At 39.1% G+C, this 26,620-nt stretch overlaps 1 protein-coding gene across 8 annotated transcripts in view; it reads right to left on the reverse strand.

Annotated features, from left to right (window-relative positions):
* Positions 1 to 26,620, reverse strand: part of KDM4C (lysine demethylase 4C) — a 392,424-nt gene that overhangs the window by 48,240 nt on the left and 317,564 nt on the right. For all 8 annotated transcript variants that reach the window (XM_029919878.1, XM_029919877.1, XM_029919876.1 and 5 more), the window contains one exon: positions 17,667 to 17,852. In XM_029919878.1, coding sequence (XP_029775738.1) covers positions 17,667 to 17,852 — 186 coding nt within the window. The remainder of the gene's footprint in view (positions 1 to 17,666; positions 17,853 to 26,620) is intronic.

Raw genomic sequence — 26,620 nt, forward strand, 5'->3', positions numbered from 1 at the left:
GGTATGTTGCAATAATGCCCACACATCCTCATTCCTTCCTGTTTTCACATCCTTTGCAGTGTGACCTTGCACTTCTTCCTTTCAGGGTCTGGACCCTATTCCTCCTCACCTTTAGAATATGGACTCACCTTGTGGCTTAGCCTGCCTCAGCCAAAAGAATACAGCTGAAGTAATGGTGTGCCAATACAAAGCCTTTGCTCAAGAAGCCTAGCACACTTCTGCGATTTTTTTCTAGGGGCTCTAGACTGTCATGTGAACAAACTCAAGTTATTGTACTGGAATATCAGAAATCACATGGACTAGAGCTGAGGTGCTAGACATGAACCCAGGCAAGAAAAGGCAAGCTGTTCTGTAGCTGACCACAGATGAATGAGGCAATCAGCCTGGAACAGAAGAACCATCCCCATGAGCTCAGCCTAAATCTGTGACCTACAGAATCTCCAGCTAAAGAATTGTCATTGTTTCAAGTTACTACATTTTGTGATGGTTTGTCATACACACAACTAAGAAAAAAGAACACTAAAAAAATATACTAAACTTCTGGCAGATATAACTCTAGGTAATGGGATTTTGTTTATTTGCTTTTTTATGTACTTCCCTGTGCTTTCTATTATGTATTTTTTTAATTGTTAAAAACATATGTAATAAAATACAAGAGTTCTTGCAAGTTTCTAAGTTCTTTAAATAACAACAAATCCATAGTCAGATCTACTTAATTGAGATGCTCAAAAAAAGCTGAAGCCAAGTTATTTAGTAAGAAAAGACTACTCTCATCATTTATCTTTCACTTAAATAAGATGAAAGAAAGACCTGAGGAAATGAACATTTTGTAAAGTGGAATGATATACAAATTTAGTTACAAAATTTCATCTGACTTTATATCTCCTATATTTAGGCCAAATGTGATATAACAAAAAAGGCACCTTCTTTTGTTCTTAATAAACACTACTGATTCCTAAGACATGTAAAATGAATAGATTATGTCCTCAGGTTTGGGTTTCTATTTAAAACAACAAAACAAAACCCCTCAACAAATCTTTTTGTGCTCATCGCTATACCTATCCTTCCGTCATATAAAGCCACCTCTATGGGGCAGCACAAATAATAGGATCCGGTTGTTTAAAGGTAGATGGGTTTCTCTCCCTGATACTGTGTTGCCTTTAGGTGTGGAATTAGGAAGGAAACAGGCCCTTATGACATGAGATTCTACTAATGTTTAAATAAATGGCCACACTTGAAAGAAAAGATGGCTAACTATCAATGATCATACCCGAATAAATAGAAAAAGATGTTCCATGCTTGGCCTGGTTCATCAAAGGCACTCCAACATCCAATAGGCTAACTCAAAAAAATTTAAAGCCAGTGTTGATAAAGCAGGATGAAAGAAATCATCACTGCTTACCTGATGAGTACACCATATCACTAAATCCTGAGCCAGAGTCAAGAACCAACTGTCAAGCAATTTGTGGTATGATATTTTTGTTTCTTTAATAATATATTAAATACTAATATCTAGTGGCAAGCCTAATTATTAATATTCTAATTTCAAAGTTGTGATAAACATAAGCATATTTTAAGGTCTCTGTTACTATTGTGGACAGAGTCACAGAAACTCAAAAGCAATATTTTAAGATCTCTGTTACAATGGTAACGTAATCTCTATCGTGGACAGAGTCACAGAAACTGTTAATGAAACTGCGGCCTCAGAACTCACAGAATTGTTAAATTTCCACTAGAGTTAGTGGAAAACAATGGCAAATCTTTCCTCATCCTCCACAGACAAATTTTCTTTGATACTGAAGTATAAAAAAGATTTTAGCACCTGGAATATTTAAAGGCACAGGAGTAAACCTTCTAACAGCCTTATTTTAAAAATTCATAATAATATTACTTATATAATATTGTGCTTATATATAGTAAAGATAAAAGGACAGAGCAGTGCAATGAAAATCAATGAAGGCATCTCTGTGAAGGGTGAAGTTATAGAGACTGAAATGGGTAATTCTGAGGTGACCTAAACTGACACAGGAATCTAAGTTAAGTACTGAGGCTAGAAGGTGCACTGTGTCCTTAAATATCTTTCTCCTCATTGGGTTTTTGAGAGCAGAGAGCAGTCAATTCACATAAGACTCAAAGCAAGGAATCAGGGGGAAGGAGTTCTGTGTGGCAGAAGGAAGATTCCTTTACTTTGGCAAGATCTTCTCTGACCAGACCTGGCGTAGCTGCGCTGAAGAAGAGTCACTCACCATCTGACAAGATGAGTCATGGGCAGAGATGTCATCTTGGAAAAATCCCTGACTGGGTTCTCCATCTATATAATAATGTTAATAAAGGGTGTAAATCCAAATACAATAGTGTACGTAGAGCCAGTAACACTGGAGAACTAAAGAAAGGAAGTAACTTACCCAGCGAACAGGCCAAAAGCACATTGTCATTTATCTCCAGTAACTCTTTCACCTTCTCAACTTTATTATTTCTCCCTAATTTCTATGATTTAATAACCCAAAATATTATTATTGTATTTTTTCAAGGTACCATTTTATAAAAATTCCTAGAGGGATCTGAGTAAATAAATTATTATCCACTATTATTCTTTTACCAAGCTTATATAGTAGAAGTCACTCATGTAAATTTGCCTTGTAATAATGAAAGCTTTCTTTGTAAAATTACAAGAGCTAGGTAAAAATCTTCTACCCGGAAAAACCTAAATCCCTGGGGCTTCATGAAGAAATAATTGCTCTAATGGCAGAAATTCACATGCAGACTCATAAAAATGTCACAAGTATTTAATTTTCTACATGTCTGTTTGTTCACGTGTACTTTCATTTCTTGTGGGTTTTTAAGTACAAACACAATACAGTGGGAAATGGTGGTAAGCAGTTTCCCAGCAGATTTAAGGTCTTATTCATTTTAATGTCCACAGAAGTATAACTAACAGGCTGCAGAAGAACTGAGAAAAAACTAATTCTTTTCCATCTGAGTCATTAGCTCACCTCAGAGGTCTTGTCTGGTAGGGAAGTGAAGAGGACTGGGACAGGAGAACCGTCTTTAGATGCTCAGTCCATGCAGGGAACTCTCAACAGGTAGGCACCACCTGCTTTCTATTCTGAATAGTAAACAACTTACTTCAAAAAACAGCAGAGAGGAAAGTTCACATCCGTTAGACTGGTGGAGCTGGAGGGGTGTGGAAGCCTCCCATTGCTAAGATGGAACTTGACATGAGCTCCTCCTAAGTCACGTCCAACCTCATTAGTTGCTAGTGAACATGGAAGTCCCTGGATGCCTGCCCCCAGAAGCTCTGCCTTGGGCTTTTACATTTCAGGAGCTCTTCAGGCTTCTTGGGTAGCAACAGTAAAATCGAGAGAACCACAGGTTCAACAAAATCTCAATCACTCACAGCAGGCTGTGTGTGTTTGTGTGTGTGTAGAAATTAGTAAGTTGATTCTGAAATTTATATGAAAATGCAGAGAAACTAAAATACTCAAAGTAATCTTGAAAGAAAAAACAATATCAGAGGAATTAAAACAGGGGAAAGGAGCAGGAAAAGCACTGGCTCAATTATAAGGTAATAACAACAACTTTAAAAAAATTACCTCAGATGGAACAGTTTCAACAGAGAGAAGCAAGCAAGTATCACTATATAGCATTCTTGCCAATAAGGACTTTTGAATCTCAATTACAGCTGATGAATGGGTTCAAAATAGCTAACACAAATGCAAAAAAAATGTTACCAGAAAATTCAAAGTAAATTAATTAAATGGTTATACAGTTTTTTCTGCACCGCTAAGAAGGAGAGCCAGGTAAATAATGACACTATGTAAGCTAATCCAACTCACAGTCTTAAATTGGAAAAGTGACTACCAGAAGAGCACAGTCTAAATAAAATGTCACACATACTGTGATGACTTGAAAGCTCTATACCTTTTAATGATTGGTGAGCCTCTCTGAAGTGCCATTTCATCATCTGTAAAATGTATACAATCATAATACCAGGGAGGTGGTGACTGTAAGGACTCAATGAGATAAGTAGTTATGTATGAAAGTACACAGTAAACTATAAAAGTCACTATACAAATATTAGCTATTGTTATATTACTTTTATTCATCTTAGTCTACATTGGTACACTGCACCCAACAAGGAGGGTGGTCCCCCTGAACAGAAGAGAAAAGCAGGGTGGCATAGACAACTGTGGTTCAATACAGACACAGTAGTTGTATGAGCATGAGTGAGAGAGGGGGAGACAGCAGAGGAGATAGAAGAGAGAAGGAAAGGAATAGAGAGAGAGGGGAAGGAGGGAGGGGAAGAGAGAGACACACAGAGAGAGGATGCCCAAGTTCTCAAAAGTGCAAGCTTCCTAGCTCTCTTTTGAAATTTCAGGAGGAATAGCCATGGGAACAGTGGAAGAAGAGCCAGCCAACAGCTTTCTACTGCCCTTCCCAACAGCAGAGGTGCAGAATCTGCCAAGCCATCACACTAGTGTTAAAGGGGATAAATCCACAAAATCTTTCCATTGTAAGAAAACGAACATCCATCTATCAACCTGTCTAGTGTTAATCAAATGCATCTATATGCCCAGCACTGCCCTTGAAAGAGATGTGTGGGATTGGGGTTCCTGTGGAAGCAGAAGGGATGGGAAAAAATTGAGAGGTTCTATAGCAGAAACCCTTCCTTTCCCCACCATGTTCTCTCAGATATCACCTGAGGTTAATCTCTGTGGTCCCTACAGCCTTGGCAAAAGTTACTTCTTAGTATCTAGTAAGGACACTAGTCTTTACTCCAAAATTTGAAGGTACAATTCAATTTGAAGGTACAATTAAAAGGTGTTGAATACAAGGTTTGGAAATTCTGTATTTTCTTCTAATTCCTGAAAAATATATGAGGAAAGGGGAGGACAAACTTAACCAAAAGGCTGATCTAGTACTCTAGGAGGGTCAAACAAAATTAAAAATAACTGATTAAGGTATCTGACGCCCACAGAAAAGAGCATTTCAATTCTCCTTGTTCCTGTCCCAAGGAAAAGCTTCTGAGTACCAGGTCATCCCAGTAATGGCTTAAAGAAAAACTGAAATAGTGCTTTATTTAAAAATGTAGAAACAGTAATTTCTTATGTTTCTTTAGATACTACACTCTATAACTTCACTGACCCACTACACATGGTGTGGGATAAACAGAATGCATGGTATCTCACAAAGAAAACAAGCCAATTTCAAATAAAGAACAGTAATCTAAGAAGTGCTGGTTTGCAGGTGTGAGCTTGTCAGACCCCAAGATGGCTACCAACGTTCTGTAGAAAGGAAGGGCATAGAAGTTGGGGTGTCCCAGGCTGACTGGTTGCCTGCCAAGAGACCTCATGAGGGCTTTTTAGTTAATCCAGGGTTTTATACATCATGTTTGTTGAAAGTAGACAGATAATGTTGACCTAGAAAGTAGCTTTTTAGGTAGAAATGTTGGAACTTATTTAATTTCCATTTCTATTGTTTGCAGCTAATGAAAGTTATGCTTTCATTGCATTTTGTCAGTATCTAAGGATTTCATGATGACTACGGCATCTAATTACTGTACTCTACATGAAGGAATTGAGAAATCCTGTCTCTTGTGCTTTACACGATGTTGGAATGTCAAATACCCTTTCCTGTTGCCTGTCTGTTGACGCATTCCATTTGTATTTCTCTACTGTATCCGTAGTGCTTCATTCTAATACCGATGTTAAAATATGGGATTAGTGTCACTACCTAATTTTCTTAACAAGCTATCAGACAATAATGCACGCCTCAATTATTTTCTTTTTAAAAAATACTATAAATTGCTAAAGAGCTTAAAATTTTCTGAGTACTGAGATACATTAATTCTGTGAAAAAATGAGCAAGCATTTTACATGGAAACTTACCTTACCTGTGCTAAAAACTGAAACCAAGTAAGTGGTCCTCAGAGAGGAAGACTTGATTTCCTCAGTATGTGTGGTCCTTGAAGTTGCCAAGTATCAACTGTGCCATGTAAGCCCTCCTCCCTGCAGTGCAAGCCCAGTGCTCACTGACTGGCTCCCTGGTTCCATGAATGCTGTGTGATGGGGATAACAGAGCCAAGGAGGAAACATGACACGGACAAGTTTCTCCTGGGGATTCTGATAAGTCTGCTTTTGTAATAAAAACCAAACACCTGAACCAAGATGCAGATCTTTCTTGATATTTTTATATCAGGATTAAGTTTGCAGTTTTACAAGGCCAGAATAAAAAGCTCAGCAATATATTCTTTTCTGTGAAGCCACACATTATTACACATTTTGAGAGAGAGAAAGACAACCAAGGCTGTCAGATCAGAGATCTAATAATCAAGGCTCTACGGAGGGTAATTATGAACATTGATGTTAAAAACACATGAGGCCTCATCCCTGCAGATGGCTTCAAAGTTATTTCAGGGGCTGTTGAGGCCCTCAGGAGTAGGTATTGCCTATTTGCAAAATAAATATGGTGTCCCACAAAATATATATCCTAAAATTTTTTCAGTGCATCTGGTTGTGTCCAGGAAATATATCTTGAGATAATGTTCTTTTACCCAACCAGATTAAAGGATCAGAAATAAAAGTTTGAAGAAAAAGAAGAGATATTTTTCTGAACCACCTGGGACCTGACTCTGCTTTCTGCCCCCAGATGAGGATGTGACCCTGCTGACCCTGCATCTGATTCAAGAGCCAACTCCTTGCAAGTATTTCCTTAAATGGAAAGGCCTAGACTTCTAAAAGTAAATTCTAACACAGTGAAGATGTAAACCTTTAATATAGAGCAACTGTATGGTCACATATATGACTTTTATTCAGCTCCAGCAGCAGTCAGCCCCATGCAGACACTGCCACGACTGGGGAGCCCCAACAGGGAACAGCGTGTAGGAGAAGTGCCACCCCTGGGCTGTCGGCTTCTGCTCTGCCTGCATGGCCTCCCCATTCTGGTCAGTTTCTGTATGCTTGGCTGATTAAAACCGGAATCTACAATGGAGGCATCTGTTCTCTCTTCCCACAAATTCAAAACCCCTTTAAATAATTCAATTAGCATCAGAAGTGGGTTGATCCCTGCAGCTGGTGCTTGAACCAGGACTGGTGCACAGACTCTTGGTACATGAACCAAGTGGCCAGGCTTTGAGAAAGATCTGGAAAAGGGGGAAGGACAGAAGAATAATAGAGATGGCTCAATTTGAGGCAGAAGAGCCTCAGGCCTGGGCTATGAGTTCACTGTGGCAAGCTTTCTGGGGAGCATGTCAGTGGAAACCTCTCCTCTGTGTCCCACAACCAGGTCCAGTGACTAAATAGCAGGCCCAGTAGAAGGCAGGATGGCCCATAGTGAGACTTCCTGGCTCTTGCTTCCTTCACTAGCTAAGAAGCCAAGAACAATGAGATCCCCAAAGGGAAATTAAGCCCAGGGCTCGAGGATGTGCTGCACGTCCACTCAAGCCCTTTTTCTCCTGACCATGAGGGAGAGAAGCTCTGTGCTTGCGGGTTCCATCCTTCCTGTAGAAATGGCTATGGAAGTAGTAGGAGGAAGTTAAATGTGGGGTATTAAATAGAGGAAAGAAAAGTTTGAAGTAGGACACACTTCCTTTTCTTTATATAATTAAGAAAAATGATGTCTTCACTGGTTTTGCCTGATAAAGTGAACAAGGGAAAGATTAATTCCAAATGTAACTATTCTAAATGTCTGTGCTAAAGACTTCTCCTCAGAGGCAAATCTGATGTTAACTTTCTATCACCTGGGATACATGGATGGAGATTTCAACAAAACATTTCTATTGATGAAAGGGTAAAGAATTCTTTTTTAATTTACTGTGTCTTTGATTGAGGAAGATTGATCAAATTCAGGCCTGAGTCACTGTAGTATTTTTTTAAACACTTATTGAAAATTTTTTATTCTAGAACCTTTTCTTTGGTTAGAATTCTGTTTTTCAGTATCAGTGCAAAGTCAGCAGGGCATTTGGAAAATAACTTATGTAGAATGTAGAATAAAAAACCTTTTATAAACACCAAAACACCAGATGATTGTGCACAAGTCTGAGAAAAGTATAGTTGGTCATAGCAAATGTAACTGAACAGAATGGGAGTTAGCAATATCCAAATTGTTATGAGAAAAACAACATCGGCCAAAGCAATTCCACTACCTACAAAACACAAAGATACCCAACCAGGTCTGAGAAATAGGAAGAGACCATTCAGATCATTGTTAGATGAGTTTAGGTAAATTCTGGTTCCCTTTCTTAAAAGAATGGAAGAGAAACTAAAAGTGGACCGAGCTGAGCCATAGAATTGAGCTCCAGAATAAAGGAAGGAAAATACAAAGGAAGAAGAAAAGATGGATTCAATCTGTTGCTGCCATTGATTTGTCAACCCTGTTGGAGCCAAGGCAAGTTCATTGGCATTAGAAGACCATACCTAGAGCTGTCAAAACTCTTGGTCATATAACCTCCTCTGTGAATTCTACCTGACTGCCTTGAATAGAGCTACTGCCTTCCTTCTTTGGGCTCCCAGATAAACATTTTATCCTTATCTAGCCTATTTTATTACAGAAATAGAACATAGTAGCTAAGAACCTGGGCACTGACTCAGGTTGCCTGGTTTTGACTGTTCTTCCCCTTACTACCTATGTAATAAATAGCGAATTATAGAAACTTGGCACCCTTTGCCTCAGTTTCCTTATCTGTAAAAAGGGATTAATAACAGTATCTGCCACAAGTGGTGCTTTGAAAATTAAATGAGATAATACTTGTAAAGCCTTTAGAACACAACTGATGTTATCTGTTAAATATATGTTTATCATCATTTTTTCAAAAAAGTACATCTACTTAAAACAGATGTGTGAATAGAGGCATATCAGGAAGAATGTTTACTTTTGGGCTGAGAAGTTAAAAAAATATATATATGTTTTTATTTCCAGGACACTCCATGGCCCCCTGAATATTGAACTGAACAGTTTCAAAGCAAACTAACTAAAGTTCCCTATAACTAAGCTTTGTATTTGGATATATTTCTCAATGATCTGCTGCTGAGGACATAGTGCTGACATAAGAAAGAGGAGACAGACAGTATGCCTGGCCAATTTGTTATCAAAGTTTCCTTCCAACACCAATAGTCTTTAAAAAGTGGCTTTATGTTCTTTGATTTCAGTTCATTTTAAAGTCTTGGAATGGGACCACAGTTTATGAGGTTTCTACCCATTCCCATACTTTCTTCAAAAAGTTTAACAGGTTTGCAAGTTTGGGGAACCGTTCTAAAAGGATAATGAAAGAGTGCTGAAAACCAGAAGGCTGCCCACTACAGAGTAACATGGGCAGCGGTCTGGAGCTCTGGACTGGGCATGTGAGTGGTAATGAGATGCTGGGCCTACCCCCAAAACCATTCACAGCCCGTGAGAAATTAAAAGAATTTTAGACAAAACATCAAAATCTTATATTTTTCTGAAAATCGCAAAAATGATAGTATTGATGGTGTTAGTATTTTCATCGCTTTAGTGTCTCTTAAAAGAAGATAAGGAATGTCTGGTGGCTCAGTTGGTTAACCGTCTGACTTCAGCTCTCATCATGATCTCATGGTTCATGAGTTTAAGTCCTGCATTGGGCTCTGTGCTGATAGCTCAGAGCCTAGAGACTGCTTCAGATTCTGTGTCTCCCTCTTTCTCTGCCCCTCCCCCATCTTGTTCACTCTCTCTCTCTCTCTCTCTCTCTCGCTCTCTCTCTCTCAAAAATAACTATTAAAAAGGAAACCTAGGCTCCTTGATGAGTTGTTGATGATTCCTAATTTAGAACAATGGAAATCAAGATGATTTTGTCATTCCTTATTGAAATAGAGCAATGACAGTTTCAAACATACCTGGAAGTGGTTTTAAATAAGGAAAATAAAATCATCTTGAAGAGGTTCCAAATGGTCAGAGTGTGACAGAAGCATCAAGAAGAAAATTACCAGTCAATTGGTACCCACTGAGTCTATAAAATCTACAAACCAAAATAACCTTCAAAAGGGTCAAATAATATAAAGCATAGCCAAGCAAAGTCCTACTTACTGATGTGAATTAAATAAATGCTGCCTGATTACAAAAACATAAGCCTATGACCACCCATCATGGACCCAAGGGGCATCATATGGTAAAATGCAACATATGGTGAAATGTAATTCTGGTCTTCAAACAGAAATGTATATCAGAACTAACAGGATTAAAAGTCATAAACCAAAGTCAGGAGTAGACTCTGGGAAAATAGGTTTCTAGAACATACAGTTCTAGAAAATAGTGTTCTAGAACACTGTGGGGTAATATTGCTCAGGTACCCATCTGGGGATTAATGCTTCCTTCTTCCTCTTCTAGAGTATGTGGTCTTGTTGACCTTGATCCTGGTGTAAGACCCAGGGCACTTTCATGTTATAAGCATTTTATTAAATGAAAGGCATGGATAATTAGTTTTCCTGAATGAGTCCCAAGTATAAACACCTGTGATACAGCAATATATCCTTTGTTTTGGACCTGGCAGCACCTTACACACAGGCAACTGCATATATTCATTAGAGAAATATGGCCCAGGGAAGTTTTGTTATGCTAAGTTGCATTCACTTCCATCCTCTCTGGTCAAACCATTTCTGCTACATTTTATATCCCTGGCTAATTAAATGAAAATTTACAGTGGCAGTGTATGTTGAGTCTTTATCAATCCATAATTAACATGAAACACTGCAGATTCATTGTAATTGATGAATTCATTTAAAGTGTGAACTGATTTTTCAAAAGATTTTTTTACCATTACGTATTATCTCAATAACTGATACTGGAAGTAAAATATGCTATATAATATTCTCCTGTGATAAGAACTATTCTAGGGTTTAGAATTTAGGAGCTTTGATCATCCATTGTTTCACAAGTTGGTGAGGTGAGAGTTATTTTTGCATACTAAGGGAAGCCTTTTTTTTTTTTAATGTTTATTTACTTTTGAGAGAGAGAGAGAGAGAGAGAGAGAGAGTGTCAGAGTGTGAATGAAGGAGGGGCAGAGAGGGAGATGCAGCATCTGAAGCAAGCTCCAGGCTCCGAGCTGTCAGCACAGAGCCTGATGCAGGGCTCAAACCCACGGACTGTGAGATCATGACCTGAGCCAAAGTCAGACACTCAACCGACTGAGCCACCCAGGCACTTGGGGAAGACCTTATTAAGTTAGTTTTGACAGGTATCTTCACCCCACTACCACCCAAAGGTTAGTTACATAAGCACAGATTAACCAGAAGAGCCATCTTGCCCTGAGCCCATCACCGGATCCTGTGCAATGCAGGTCCTGTCCTGAGCCAAGCCTAGTTGGCAGGGAAGGAGTTGTCCTGAAGGTTACCTGAGGGGTTTGCCTGAAGACATGGAGGCTGGGAAAAAGAAGTCAGTAAGTGCTGAGCAAGGTCTCAAGTTCTATTACAAAGATGAATGCCAGAACAGGACATGAAGGATGGCTAGAAAAGGCAGAATAACAAAAGACAAAAGGACTTCCCAAAGTGGGGAGAACCAATATAGAAGCCAACATAACCACTACTGACCATTATCCACACCAATAACACTACCTTGAAATAAGATCCACACGTAAAATATCTAATACACCTTGATATAAAGCTGCTCAATAAATACTAGTTCTTTTTCTTTTCTTCTAATCCCAGTCATTAGCATTAGAGAATTATTTCAACAAATTTATATTAAGTAGCCTCCATGGAGGGCCAAGTGCTAAAGAGACAAAATATTAATTAAACCTGGTTAAATATCTAGTTAAAAATAGCTTAGTAAAAATAATATTGAATAAAATAATACATAAAACACTAGGAAAAAAATTGACCACTAAGATGTTTTCTCTATAAAAGTTCTTCCTCTTCTTTGAATAGGTGTCTGTATTCATGTTAATTAATAGCCACAACTTAGAAAAATATGAAAGAAACAAATTTCTCAAATGTCATATTTTTCCAGAGGAGGAGAGGATATTGAGATAAAAATGGTGTACCTCATATAAGATACTGTATTAAAAAGGCCTAGGGCACCTGGGTGGCTCAGTTGGCTAAGGTCTGACTCTTCATTTTGGCTCAAGTTATGATCTCATGGTTTGTTAGTTTGAGCCCCACATTGGGCTCTGCACTGACAGTGCTGAGTCTGGTTGGAATTTTCTCTCTCCCTGTCTCTCTGGCCCTCTCCCACTCATGCTCACTCTCTCTCTCTCAAAATAAACAGACTTGGAAAAAGAAGGCCTTGTTTGACCCACAATTATATGATCAACTAATCTTTGACAAGCAGCAAATAGCCAATGGTAAAAAGGCAATGCTGGGAAACACTGGATGGCAAGATACGGTGCTGGGAAAACTAAACGGCAACATGCAAAAGAATGAAACTGGACCACTTTCTTACACCATACACAAAAATAAATTCAAAATGGATAAAACACCCAAATATGAGACAGGAAACAATCAAAATCCTATGGTAGAACACAGGCAGCAACCTCTGTGACCTTGGCCACAGGAACTGCTTACTAGAAACACTGCCAGAGGCAAGAAAAACAAAAGCAAAAATGAACCATTGGGACCTCATCAAAATAAAAAGCTTCTGTACAGTGAAGGAAATAATCAACAAAACTAAAAGGCAGCCTACAGAATGAGAGGAGATATCTGCAAATGATACATCTGATAAAAAGTTAGTATCCAAAATCTATAAAGAACTTAGCAAACTCAATACCCAAAAAACAAATAATCCAGTAAAGAAATGGGCAGAAGACATGAACAGACTTTTTCAAAGAAGACATCCAGATGGCTAACAGACACGGGAAAAGATGCTCCACATCACTCATCATCAAGGAAACAGAAATCAAAACCATGATGAGATACCATTTTATTCTTGCCAAAATGGATAAAATTAACAATACAAGAACAAGCGTTGGCAAAGACGTGGAGAAAGGGAAACCCTCTTGCACTCATGGTGGGAATGCACACTGATACAGCTACTCAGAAAAACAGTATGAAGATTCCTTAAAAAGTTAAAAACAAAACTACTCTATATTCCAGCAATTGTACTACTAGGTATTTACCCAAAGGACACAAAAATACAGGTTTGAAGGAGTACATGCACCCCAATGCTTACAGCAGCACTATCAACGATAGCAAAGCTATGGAGAGGGCCCAAATAGCCATCAATTGATGAATGTATAAAGAAGATGTGATATGTGTGTGTACATACACACATACCATGGAATATTACTCAGCCATCAAAAAGAATGAAATCTTGCTATTTGCAAGGATGTTGATGGAGCTAGAGTGTATTATGCTAAGTGGAATAGGTCAGTCAGAGAAAGACAAATACCATATGATTTCACTCATATGTTGAATTTAAGAAACAAATGGATGAATATATGGCAGGGTGGATAAAAGAGAGAGGGAAACAAACCATGGAGGGAGGTGGGGGGAGTTGGGCTAGATGGGTTGATGGGTATTAAAGAGGGCACTTGTGATGATGAACAGTGGGTGCTGTATGTAAGTGAGGAATTACTGCATTCTACTCCTAAATCCAATATTGCACTGTATGTTAACTAAGTAGAATTTAAATAAAAAATTGAAGGGTGCCTGGGTGGATCAGTTGGTTGAGTATCTTGTTTCAGCTCAGGTCATGATCTCATGGTTTGTGGGTTTGAGCGTTATGTCAGGCTCTGTGCTGACAAACTGTTCAGAGCCTGGAGCCTGCTTCAGATTCTCTATCTTCCTCTCTTTCTGCTCCTCCCCTGCTCATGCTCTGCCTGTCTCTGTCTCTCAAAAATAAATGTTAAAGAAAATTTAAACTGAAGAACAAAACATAACAAAAAAGGCCTTATTCACTGCAATGAACAAATATATAAAGTACCAGTGATTTTAGTGTTCCTACACTCCATATCTGGAATATTCTAATCCAATATGAAGGTTTATTGAATTAAGTTGCCTAAAAAAAAATCTGTGCATGTCATCTTTCTCACATCCATTGCTCTCCATTATTTAGGTGTCTCTTCCATTGGATATTTGTCTAGTTTACTGAGGTGTAAGGAGACAGACCCTGTGGTAGTTGTACTTTGCAGGAATTATATAAGTTATCAGTAGTTCATTGTTTGCTTTGGAGAAGAAATATGTTCAAGGATGCCAGTTTTAAAACCATTTTACTATTTCCTGTGTTCTTTGGTTTTTCCTTTTCCTTATCAAACATCTATGCAACATCCACATAAGTATGTTAGGAATACATCCAATGGAACCTTCTGAAATAGAGCCAGGAAATCACACTAAATCATAGCAAAGGGTGGGTGGTCAAGTGCCACAACATTACAACATAAACACACGTGCAGACACACATGCACACACAAATGAAATCTTACATTTGAAAGACAGCAGGTGCCAGTCAAAAAAGTATGCTTGACAAAAACACTGAAAAATACATACTAAACTTTAGATTAAAATAACAGGGATTAGCTGTGCACTTTAGATAATGTATTCATAGCTTTAAGACTTTGTAAGCTGCCTATTTTTTCAAATACCACCTTTTCAATTAAAAGGGTACTTACTTCTAATGGAAGAATGTATTATAATAAATCAGATGAGATTTTTGCACTCTTATCCAAAATGACTTTATGCTCAAAGCTCAGTGACATTGAAAAAACTAGTATATTGAAAATATTTTTGGCATTAAAGGAAGAGTAGAAGTTGCCTTAAAATAGTCTTGCTTGGTGCAAAAAGCAAATAATTGGGAGGAACAAACAAACAAAAAAAGAAACAAAAACCCTAAAGGGACTAAAACTGTAGATCCTACTGAAGGAACTGCAGCTTTATATTTCATTTCACCAAAACTAAACAGGCCTCCTTTGTTCTGTGGAAAGACTGGATTAGGCTGCCAAGTTAGCCTGAATTTTATTTGTAGTTTTCACTGCTATGATTCAGCAATTGCCCACTACTCCTAAATAATATGTTGGTATGGTGAAAATATAGCCACATTATGATTCCACCTCTTGAGAGTACAACCACTGGCATATACAATTTACACAAAAAGAAATACTGGAATGAATTTGAACTTTTTTATCTTGAAAACTAAAGCATATTCAATGTAAATAGGGGCAATTTGCAATGCTCTAAACCAAATTAATCAGATTCTATGAATTCCTAGTTGTCAAACATTTTGGGGAGGAATCCATATTTGTAGTCCAACTGAAGAATAAGGGATAAGCTACCAGGAATATATTTTGGAAATGTAATATTCACAGTATTTCCTGCCAGAGAACTTTGCAAGGCAATTTAGAAATGCTAAAATTTTACCTTCATAAGGAAAAATTCATTTAATGTAAATTATATGATCTTTTCCCCACATTTGACAAAGTGTACCAAACTTAAAGTCAATCTGTAGAGGAGATGTAGATGTTCTTTTTGGTCATCATTTATGAAACCAACAGTAATATAAACCTCACTGAACCACAGATCACAGTTAAGAGGAATGAAGTCGGGGCGCCTGGGTGGCTCAGTCGGTCAAGCGTCTGACTTTGGCTCAGGTCATGATCTCACGGTTCGTGGGTTCTAGCCCTGCGTCAGGCTCTGTGCTGACCACTAGCTCAGAGCCTGGAGCCTGTCTTCAGATCCTGTGACTCCTTCTCTCTCTGACCCTCCCCTGCTCATGCTGTCTCTCTCTCTCTCTCAAAAATAAATAAAAACATTAAAAAAAATTTTTTTTTAAAAAGAGGAATGAAGTCCTGATTAAACATCTGGATCTCTTTAATAGCAACTTCAATATAATCATCAGTAACCACAGAGCTTTGGTATATTAGAATAAGAATGTATGATCCCAGGTAAAGCTTTAGATGAACACCTCTAGCTCCATTCAAGGTTTGGAGTTGGGAATTCAACAAATAATAGAAAATGAGCTGAAAAAGCACTGACATTCCAGCACCTGTTGCTCATTAACCGGATCCACTTGGGCAAGGAATTGCACCTTTTGGCACTTTGGTTTCTCATCCTTGAAGCAGGGATACTACTATTCATGTGGCCCCATTCACACAGGATTGTAGCACCAAAGCCAACAGAAGTGCAGCAGTAGTAAAAGAGAAAGTAATAATATGGCTTTCATTTTCTGGGTGCTTATGCTGTGCCATGGACTAAAATCAACATAGTGGGATAGGCATGCCATTGTTTGTAGACAAGGAAGCTGAGGCTCAGAGAGCAGAACTTGCACAAGGTTGCATATGTGCTGCTGCTAGAATCCAAGTGTGAACACAAACTACTCTAATTCTGGGGGTCATGAGCTGGTTCACATCTCAAATGCATTCCCATGTGTCATCTAATGAGGTAATGCTATTGACTGTACATTGTAAATGGCAAAGCACCACAGTAATGTAATGTGTTATTAGTACCATTTTTTAAGTTGCTAAAATGTATTTTCTGCTGAATATATAATACTATTCTTAGCAAGAGCCCATTAATTCAAGGAACTAAGAAAAAAGCATGAATGAATATGCAACTTGTCACCCAAAACATGGAAAATAACTTTAAAATAGAGGTGACAGTTGGTGGTGTCATTCCGCACATTTGTACATTCACACATATCCGCACAAAGTCCCAACCCACAAACATCAAGTATCTCTCAAGATGCCAATGGAAGTTGCTGGAATCATTAAAAAGCCAGGAGATTTGTTGTGTATGGGTCATGGCTCCCTAAGCCCATACTGACAACCTGGCAGGCTGCTCACAGGAGGTTATTTGAGACATAGGACAAGCATGTTAGGCTGCAAATAGACTGTGGCCCAGCCTCCCAGGGATAACAAAGGGCAGCAAGTTAGCAAAGCTGAAGCTTTAGCCTCCTTGTTGGCAGCCGAAAACAATTACAGTGAACTGGAAACTAACAAAGCCATATCAACCATCTCCACTCTGTCCTAATTTTTCTAAGCACTTAAAACAGACAAAAGATTCCATTTACCAAGGACAGGTAAACTAATTTATAGTTAAATTCACACACTATTTACTTGCAAATACTCTTTTCCTAGAAATAGGTTCAGTCCTGAGTGAAATAGAAAAAACAGAAAAAAGTGACCTCTATACTTCTCTTCCACATTTCTGCTTGTCTGAAATTGTCCTCATTCCTCCTAGGGTCTCCACATGCTGTACCTAGCTGATCCCATCACAGGCAGCAAGGACCCAAATGTTTATGACCACACTACTCTCCCTTTACTGTGTTACTACTCTTTGTTTCTTCCAGAAGAGATGAAATAAAACCTGAAGACCAGAATGTTCAAGTGCATGGATTAAACACTGCATGATCTCAAGTGGTACTGTCACATCATTCCCTTTTTAGAAGTGATCTCACCTTCATCCTGGATATGTGCAATGCACATTCTATACAGCCATACTCAGCAGGCCTATATACAGATCCAAAATCAGAACAGGCATAAAGAATTTTATTCATTCATCTGTTCATTCACTTATTCAACTCAATAAATACTTCTTGTGTCTAGCATGTGCCAGACATTGTGGGTCCTGGGCAAAAACAAGTAAACAATAATGTAAAATTCCTGCCTTCAAGGAACTCACAGTCGAGGCATGTCAACAATAAGTAACATTACAATGTAAAGCATTCTAGCTGTGGGACAGGAGGGTATTCTTATGCAGTCCTGGCATGAGGGAAGGAAAGGAAGGCCTTACCGCATTTGGATTGACCTTATGTCGAAAGCATGTGATGTTCACCACGTATGGCCAATCATCAGGCTCCATCAGCACCCCAGCAGCATGAGCACATGTGACATGGAAGGAGGCTGGGCAGCGGCCATAGGAACACTGGATGCAGGCCCCAGAGGCCTTCTTAACCCGGTGTCTGCAGAAGATGCATTTCTGGAGGTGAAAATGAAGAACATCAATTCAAACTCTGTAACACAGCTTATTTCCGCCCTTCACAGAGTAATAGCTATTAGAGATGCAGAAAACTGATTACATCAACAAGTCCTGACCCTCCAGGGGCCCTAATGGTAAGAGCAACTGTGACAATATAAGTCATGTACTTCTTTCTCATGAAATGCACTGGTATGGTCACATACTACCAAACAGATGTTGAAATACTTGTGGTCAGGAAAGTCAAAACCTTTTGCATATGCTTCTCCAGGCACAGTAAGGAAAGGCCCCCAGGGTGCTCCTATAAATCACCCACGAATGTTTAAGTTACTTCCCTTTTACCTCCTGCATGGCAGGACTTTTGGTACATCAAGAGATAGAATATGGGTTTGGAAGACAGTACCTAGCCTCCTAAATTAGATGAGATCTTCAGAAATACCCAAAATAGCACACAGATGGTCTAAGTTCTCTTTTACAAGGAAATGTAAAGTGTTAAATGGTCCAACGTGGGAACTAGGGGCTTAAGTGCTTAATAATACACATCTGAACCATTCATGACTAACACAAAAATATGCTTCTCAAAGTCAGAAAATTGAAAATCACCCCAAAGGGCATGTTTTTGTGGAGTATCCATCCACTATGCCTGGTGAAGGGAGAATGAAAATAAAAACAGCAATAATGATTACCACCATCTAAAAACTGAATCACATAGTTAGCCTGAGACATTATCAGTATATTTGTTATGAAAGATGAGAAAAATCAAACAGCTTCACTATATGTATAACTAGTAAATACTTGAGGATTAGAAAAAAGTGGTTGGAGAATAAGGTTCAGAAAGCAGAAGAAATAGAATGATCAAAAAGCTTGACTTTTCATTTTTATGGATAAAAAGGGTCTGCAATCTGATCAAATGCTGTTGCAGCTGCTCTTTTATAGGAACACTTTCCTCCCTGGGACAGGAAAGGCACTTAACCTCAATGTATTTTGGGGACTGTAATATTTTATCACAGACCTGTAAGAACCAACGTGCACTTAACTTCTAACTCCTCTTTGCCTCCATATCTGATCAGCTACTTCAGTCTTACAGATTCTGGACCTTAACCTTGCTCTGATCTCTGCCTACCCATGTATACCAACTGCCAATGCCTCTGTTCATGGTACACAGCATAGTAGTGTCCTCCTAACTGGTCTTTTATTTCATTCAATTCAATTCACCTTCCCCAGGAAGATGCCAGAATGATCTCTTTACAACATAAATCCAAGGTCAGTCTCCTGCTTAAATGTCCTTCAGTGGCTTCTGCTTATCTCCAAAACATTCCAGGAAAAAAAAAGGAACAACATGAGATGGAAGAGGAAACCTTAGAAAAGGCCCTTACAGTCCATCTGAGCAATCTTATTTCTCACTAGTCCCCATAGGGGCTCTACACTCCAGGCATTTAGCTGATCTCCCCATACATCTGGATTCAGTATACAATTAAGCATTTTTAAAGTGGGGGTTAAGGATGTGGTTTAGCTGATTAAGAAACTACACACAAACATATAGAACTGAAACAACATCCATTATAATTTGAATTAAAGTATTACTTAATATCTTGATGTCTTGGCAATTCTTATCAGTTTCAATACATTCTTGGTAATTCTTGGTATTTTTGGTATGTTTTTTTAAATGTTTATTTATTTTAGAGAGAGAGTGTGTGTGAGAGAGAGAAAGCGTGAGAGGGGGAGGGACAGAGAGAAACTGACAGACACAGAATCTGAAGCAGGCTCCAGGCTCTGAGCTGTCAGCACAGAGACCAATGCAGGGCTCAAAATCATGAACTGGGAGATCATGACCTCAGCTGAAGTTGGATGCTTAACTGACTGAGCCACCCAGGTGCCCCAGTATTTTGGTAACTTTTTGTTAATTCCAACCTTTTGAAATGTGATGACAGATATAATAGCAAAAACTCCTATCAGGAGCCCCAGGCATAATTAGGCAGTCTTTTAAGAGCCTAATCATACTACCTAGATGTCAGTATTTGAGGAAGTTCAGATATTGACAGATATGAAAGGAGAAACTGTTTCCTATTTTCCTAATTAAATATGATATTTTGGGGGTAGGAAAAAGTATTATGATTTAGCTAATTGATGAATTGGTAATACCAGCCTCTTCCATCATTAGCTTCCTCATTAAACAGAGACTTTACAGAAAAAGTGAAGGACTGTCTGACTCTCAATTTCAGCTCTGGTCCCAATCCCAAGGTCATGGGACTGAGCATGGAGTCTGCCTGGGATTCTCTCTCCCCCTGTGCTCCTCCCACTGCTTGCACACAAGTGCATGCAATCTCTCTCTCTCTCTCTCCCTCTCTCAAAAGGTTTTTTAGGGGCACCTGGGTGGCTCAGTCAGTTGAGCATCAAACTTCAGCTCAGGTCGTGATCTCACAGTTCATGAGTCTGAGCCCCGCGCATTGGGCTCTCTGCTGTTAGTGTGGAGCCTGCTTTGGATCCCACTTTGGATTCTCTGTCTCCCTCTCTCTCTCTGCCCCTCCCTGCTCGCTCGCTCACTCTCTCTCTCTCTCTCTCTCTCTCTCTCTCTTTTGAAACTAAACCCACCAAAAACAAACTAAACCAAAAAAAACCCACCTTTTTTAAAAAGGCAAAGGAAACAGAGATAATACACTTAAGTCCAGTGAGGATTCAATCCTTGGAATCCAGTAAGGAAATGGCCTTCTTTTCCCCCAGAGGCAGTCGTCTCTAAGGCTACAACCTTATCCTTTGCAAAATCTCTCTAACTTCAGACTATTATAATTTGATGCTTTAGAAATATTTATTCATAGAGTTGGAAAGTTTGCCTTAAACATCAAAAAGGTTCTTGAGGATATAGAGAAATACATAAAACCAATTAGGGGGGCCATTCTGTATCTTATTGTACAGCCTATGTTATATTTCCAAACTCCATTTTCACTTGCTGGCTACTAAACCAGTTATTCTGAAACATCTGTGGCAATCTGACACCTACACGTGTTTTGGCTACTGAACTTAATTCAGCAGGGCAAAGACGAGAACAAATAGATACTTCTTAAGAATGTAACAATGGAGTAAGGACTATTAAGGAAGTAGAGACAAAATGCTATGTGGAACCAGAATGACTGTACAATGAGTTGTGCTTGGAGGCAAAACAGGGAAGAAGGCCTTCAAGAAACACATTGCTGGGTGCCTGGGTGGCTCAGTTGGTTAAGCCTCCGACTTCGGCTCAGGTCAGATCTCACGGTCGTGGGTTCGAGTCCCGCATCAGGCTCTGTGCTGACAGCTAGCTCAGAGCCTGGAGCCTGCTTCCAGTTCTGTGTCCTTCTCTCTGCCCCTCCCCCTCTCATGCTCTAGTTCTCTCTGTATCAAAAATAAATAAAACATTAAAAAAAATTAAAAAAAAAAAACAAGAAACACATTGCTGAATGGATCAAATGGTGGAGTCAGCCTGTGTTGCAACCTTCCAGCTCCAACCAGTAAGTAAAGATAAAGGAAAAAGAGTGAAACCATAATAGTACTGACTGTCAAGAAAAGGTGCAACTCGGGGCACCTGGGGTGGCTCAGTCAGTTACGCGTCCGGCTTCGGCTCAGGTCATGATCTCATGGTTTGTGGGTTCAAGCCCCGCATAGGGTTCTGTGCTGACAGCTAGCTCAGAGCCTGGAGCCTGCTTTGGATTCTGTGTCTCCCTCTCTCTCTGACCCTCCCCTGTTCCCACTGTCTCTCTCTGTCTCAAAAATAAATAAAGAACATAAAAAAAATTAAAAAAAAAAAAAAGAAGAAAAGGTGCAACTAACTGCAGGGAACAAATCCCCAGTAAACAGCTGTTAGTAGATGTCTGTGAGGAGACAGTTCTGATAAGGCCAGTGCTAAGAGTGGAAGCAAACACCTAAAAGACAAGCCACATACTGCCAGACCAGCCCATGGCCCATCCTGCCCCAATTATGAACAGCAGGTGATCTGATCTGAATCTGAGTCCTGTGATCTGCCTCATCGTTCACCAACAAGATAAGATTCTCATTTGGGCTGAGAAAAGAAAAAGTGCACCCATGATGTGCAACCAAAATACAATCAGACATTTTAAAAATCAAAATCATTTGAGGGAAAAAAAAATAAATGAGAGGTGCTATGATTATTACCAAATAGAAGAATATCTTGCCTAAGGAGTCAGGTAAGTAGAAGTAGAAAATGACTTTAAAAGAGGTACAGTACATATTATGATACACATTCCAAAACATATCCCATCAATTAAAAAAAAAGTAACAACTACATAGCTCTAAGTTCAAAATATCATTGTAGAAAGAATCAAGATGTGGGCACCTGGGTGGCTCAGTGGGTTAAGTGTCCAACTCCTGATTTCAACTTAGGTCATGATCTCACAATTTATGAGTTCAAGCCCCATGTAGGGCTCCACACTGACAGCACAGAGCATGTTTGGGATTCTCACTCTCCCTCTCTCTCCACCCCTCCCCTGTTCATACTCACACACTCTCTCTCTCTTTCTCTCTCTTTCTCTCACTTTCTCTCTCTCAAAATAAAAAACATTGAAAAAATTCAAGATGTGCTGAATATTGTATTGCATCCCACTGAAGATCAAATTACCAACTGGAAGATGGAGCCTGTAGAACAGAGAAGGAAACAGCAAAATAAGGAAAATAGAACACAAATGCTAAGCAACTTGGTAAAGAGATCCAGGTATTCTATTATCTTTCTGAAAGGCATTCTACAGGAATAAAAAAAGAGAAAATAACAGAAAAATTTCCAGACCTTAATAAATGTGCAAAATAGGTAGAATTATGTAAAAAAAAAAAATCACCTAAACATATCTTAGACCACAAAATAAACAGAAAAACCCAAAATCTTCCAGAAAAAAAAAAAGAGAAAAATAAGATTACCATCAGACCTCTAATTTGCATAAGTGAATGTTAAAAGACAATGAAATAATGTCTTTGGTTTCTGGAAGAAAATTAAATTTGGTCTATATTCAGCTGAATTATCATTCAAATGTGAGGGCAAACGTGGAATTTTTCCTTTTCTTTTTCATAAACAAGGATCAGAAGTAAGTGTGAGGTGAAGAACAACCAAAATGCTAAATATGTAGATAAGTCTAAGTGAATATTGACTTTACAAACAATAATAGTTATATCTTCTGGGTTTCAAATATAGAGAAAATGAACAAATGACAACTAAAGCATATAAGAAAGAAGTGGTAAAAGAGATGTTTAAAATGTTCTAAGTTTCTTAACTTGTCTGGGACAAGGGTAATAGTACCAATTAACTAACTGTGAAAAATGAAACAGAATAAGGAAAAATAATAAATTCAAACAAAGGCATGAAAGAAAGGAAACCGAAGCAGCACAAACAGGAGTAAAGGGAAAGCATATTGTAAGTTGCTGGAACTGAACTCAAATATGCCAGTATGATATGTATAAACAGACTAAGCTTTATAGAAGGGGGTAGCAAACTTTTTTTACATGCCAAACAATAAATATTTTAGACTTGAGTGGTATATAATCCCAATTGCAACCACTCAACTCTGCCACTGTCACACAAAAGCAGCCTTGGATAATCTGCAAATGATGAGTACTGTTGAGTTCCAATAACACTTTATATATAACAATAAATACAAACCTTAGTTTGTTGATCCCTGCTTTGGCCATAGGCACATATTTGAAGATAGTAAGCTGAGAAATGATAGAGTTAGCATTTAAGAATGATCACTCTAACAGCAAGATGGATCAAGGTGGAAAAACAAACCATTAGGAAGCCACAGAAAAACTGAGGCACAGGATGATGAGGCCTTGGGCTGGAGTAATAGCTCTTAGGAGAACGGTAAATTTTTGAGCTTTTTACTCTTGTTACCCTTTGTTGATAGAGGTTCTAGGTCTTCCTCCAAATAGAGCTCCTCACTTAAGATCAGGGTTGAACAGTCTGTCTCCTGGGGGAAAGAAACTCTCTAGCAGTGGATGAGGGTAGAGGCAGCAAAAATTCTAGAGGGACAGGGATAGAAGGAAGCTTCTGAACAGCAAGATTACCAGGAATTTAAAAGCAGAAAAGATTCTGAAAGACAGGGCCATTCTTTCTCTGGTTCTCAGAGGTGCCAGTGGATGACAATTAATAAAGGAGATTTGAGAAGTCAAATAAGGCAGCCTAGAAAACCATTGTTTTGGGTGCTTTAGAACAAAGTTGAGGAAGGGCTGCCTTCCAGGCAGGCCAATGCAGCACAGTAGGGGAAGTGCTGGCAACAGATGATGCTAGAGTGACTTTAGAGTGTCCTTTACCTAGGGAGGATGCCTGGGATGTAACAGCTACTCAGTCAATGTTTGCTCAATTAAACTAAATCCAAACAAGTAGATTAGGGTGAAGCTATGGACATGCTCATTTTTTTTAAACAGTTAAAAAAAAAGCCTTCATTATAGAACTATATCACAGGGACCTTAGAGCAGGTCACAGGGAGACCTGCTTAACACAGATTGCCGGCCCCACCCCCAGAGTTTCAGTTCGTCTGGCTAGGGCCACTGAACTTGCATTTCTAACAAGTTCCCAGTGGTGCTGATGTTGTTGATCCAGGGATCACACTCTGAGAATCATGGTTTGAGGGTTAAAGGGTTAAAGGATGTTTATTACTCTGAGAGCCGCTAGGATATGGCAATTCAGGAAGTACAATGATTTCTCATCTATTCTTCTGTGTCAAGGGCTGAGAGAATCCTCAGGCGAGTATGATTTATGGAGCACTGTACTTTCTTAGGGGACTGGATTTCCATACTTATGCCAATGGCATAGGCCATTAAGGCTCCTAATGGATTGAGGAATTAATGAAGTATCTGGCAATGAGGCTTTGTGTATCATTAGATTCCTTGAGCACAGAGGGCATCAAGAAATGATGAGCTGTGAAGGAGCTGGAAGTTCAAAGCATATCCCATTGCCTTTTTTTCTTTTAATATGATTTCTAGTATGATTTTATTATTGTTTTGCCAATTTTATGATTCTTTTTTCCTTCCATATGTAGGCAGGTAATTCCCAAAGAGGCGCAAATGCTTTTTAATTAGTGTTTCCCTATCAGACAACTAAAAAGCTAATGATAACGATATAGTAGCTAATTCCCTTTCCCATTTGCTCTCCAAAGACACTTTTTCAAGCACTATACAGACTCACACCACTCACACCATGCATAACTGTCTGACCTCAGCCATATAAGTATGTTCCAAAGAGCAGACACTATAAAATGATACAGTAAAACTCAATTCTGAATACTCGTGCATCAGCTCATAATGTAAGTCCTCTGTTGCCCCACCTTCCTCATGAAAAGGTATTTCTACACTTCAAGTTCAAGCATTAAAATATATGATTCATGATATCAAGTATGTTGGATTAAATCCTTATTTATGATATGTATCAGAAGCCATTTATCTCATTGCTTTTCGTTTAGTGAGATTCACCCTGCAAAAAAAAAAAAAAATGAGAAGCTAAGAAAAAGTCAAGAAGCAGGATAAAGAGGAAAGGGTAGAGGAATGAGCTCAGTCAGGCAAGAGACATAGCTAGAAAAATGGGCAGAGGTGGTAAGGATCAGACAGAAGGCTGCACTTATTCAAAACAAGGCTAGAGAGTCATTGTTGGCCCTGAGAAATTTAAAGAAGCACAAAAGGATTCTAGAACTGGAAAGGCCATAATAGTTCATACATAAACTGAAAAATTAACAAATGACTCTTGAAAAGTACTATATCAACAACCCAGTCACACTTTTTATTTTAGATCAGAAGATACACCACAGAGAAGCTCCTCAAATAGGAATCCTTCAGGAAGCACCTTTTAACCCCAGCACCAGAACATTGACTACCCACAGTAGGTATTTAATAAATATGCACTCATTAAATGAATCATTGTTTCCTTATTATATATCATGTGTTAATCCATTCTTTCATCCATTTCAATACTTACTAAATATCTTCCATATAAGAGGCACTTTGCTAAATGTGAAAGAAGGCAAAAAATGAAAAAGATATAATCTGTGTATTCAAGAAGCTTAATCTGGCATACAAAAAATAGCTATAACAAAAACTTTGCAATGGTCATCACAATAAGCAAGATGAAGTGCTGCTGGATTTGGAAGGAGAGAGGGCTGAGGCCAACATGTGCGCCTCAGCTGGTCACTTCCCTCCCCCCACCCCGCCCCAGCACTCCTACCATCCTTCTACTGAGAAGGTCTCAGTGAGGGTCAAGACAGGCTGACCTTCATGACAGCAACTTGAGGGACACCACATACAGAGTAAGACAGCAGGTATGATTCTGCTTGAATGGCTCAGCTTATGTGGCAGCAGAGCTCAGGCAGCTGACCTGTGCACCCCTCTAAACTGGGTCAGTTCCATCAGCTGGCTCTAGAGAACTTGTAATAAGGTAAAAAAAAATGGGGTTTCTCCAAAGTCAGAAATGTCTTATAACTAATTTCTTGGAGTTTAGAGACAACGTGCAACGCTTTCTCACCAGGTCAGACGCTGCCTGGAAGAGTGTTGGGACATGCTGTACACCAGCCACGCCTGCAGCGGCAAGGATACAGGGTTTGCCACGTGGTCCAGAGAAGCTGCCATCAGGGTTTTAGAGCGCGAGGGGAGCTAGCAAGAGCCGGTGGTGCTTGCCTTGGAAGGACCAGTAGGCCTCGGCCAGTGCATGTGCATGTGCAGTAGCATAAGGAAAGAGGAAGGACATTCTATTTAGGTTTAACAAAGCTCAGAGATAGAAAAATGTGAGGCAAAACTAAGCGAAGTGTGAG

Source organism: Suricata suricatta, chromosome 13, assembly GCF_006229205.1.
Source record: "Suricata suricatta isolate VVHF042 chromosome 13, meerkat_22Aug2017_6uvM2_HiC, whole genome shotgun sequence".
Classification (NCBI taxonomy): Eukaryota; Metazoa; Chordata; class Mammalia; order Carnivora; family Herpestidae; genus Suricata; species Suricata suricatta.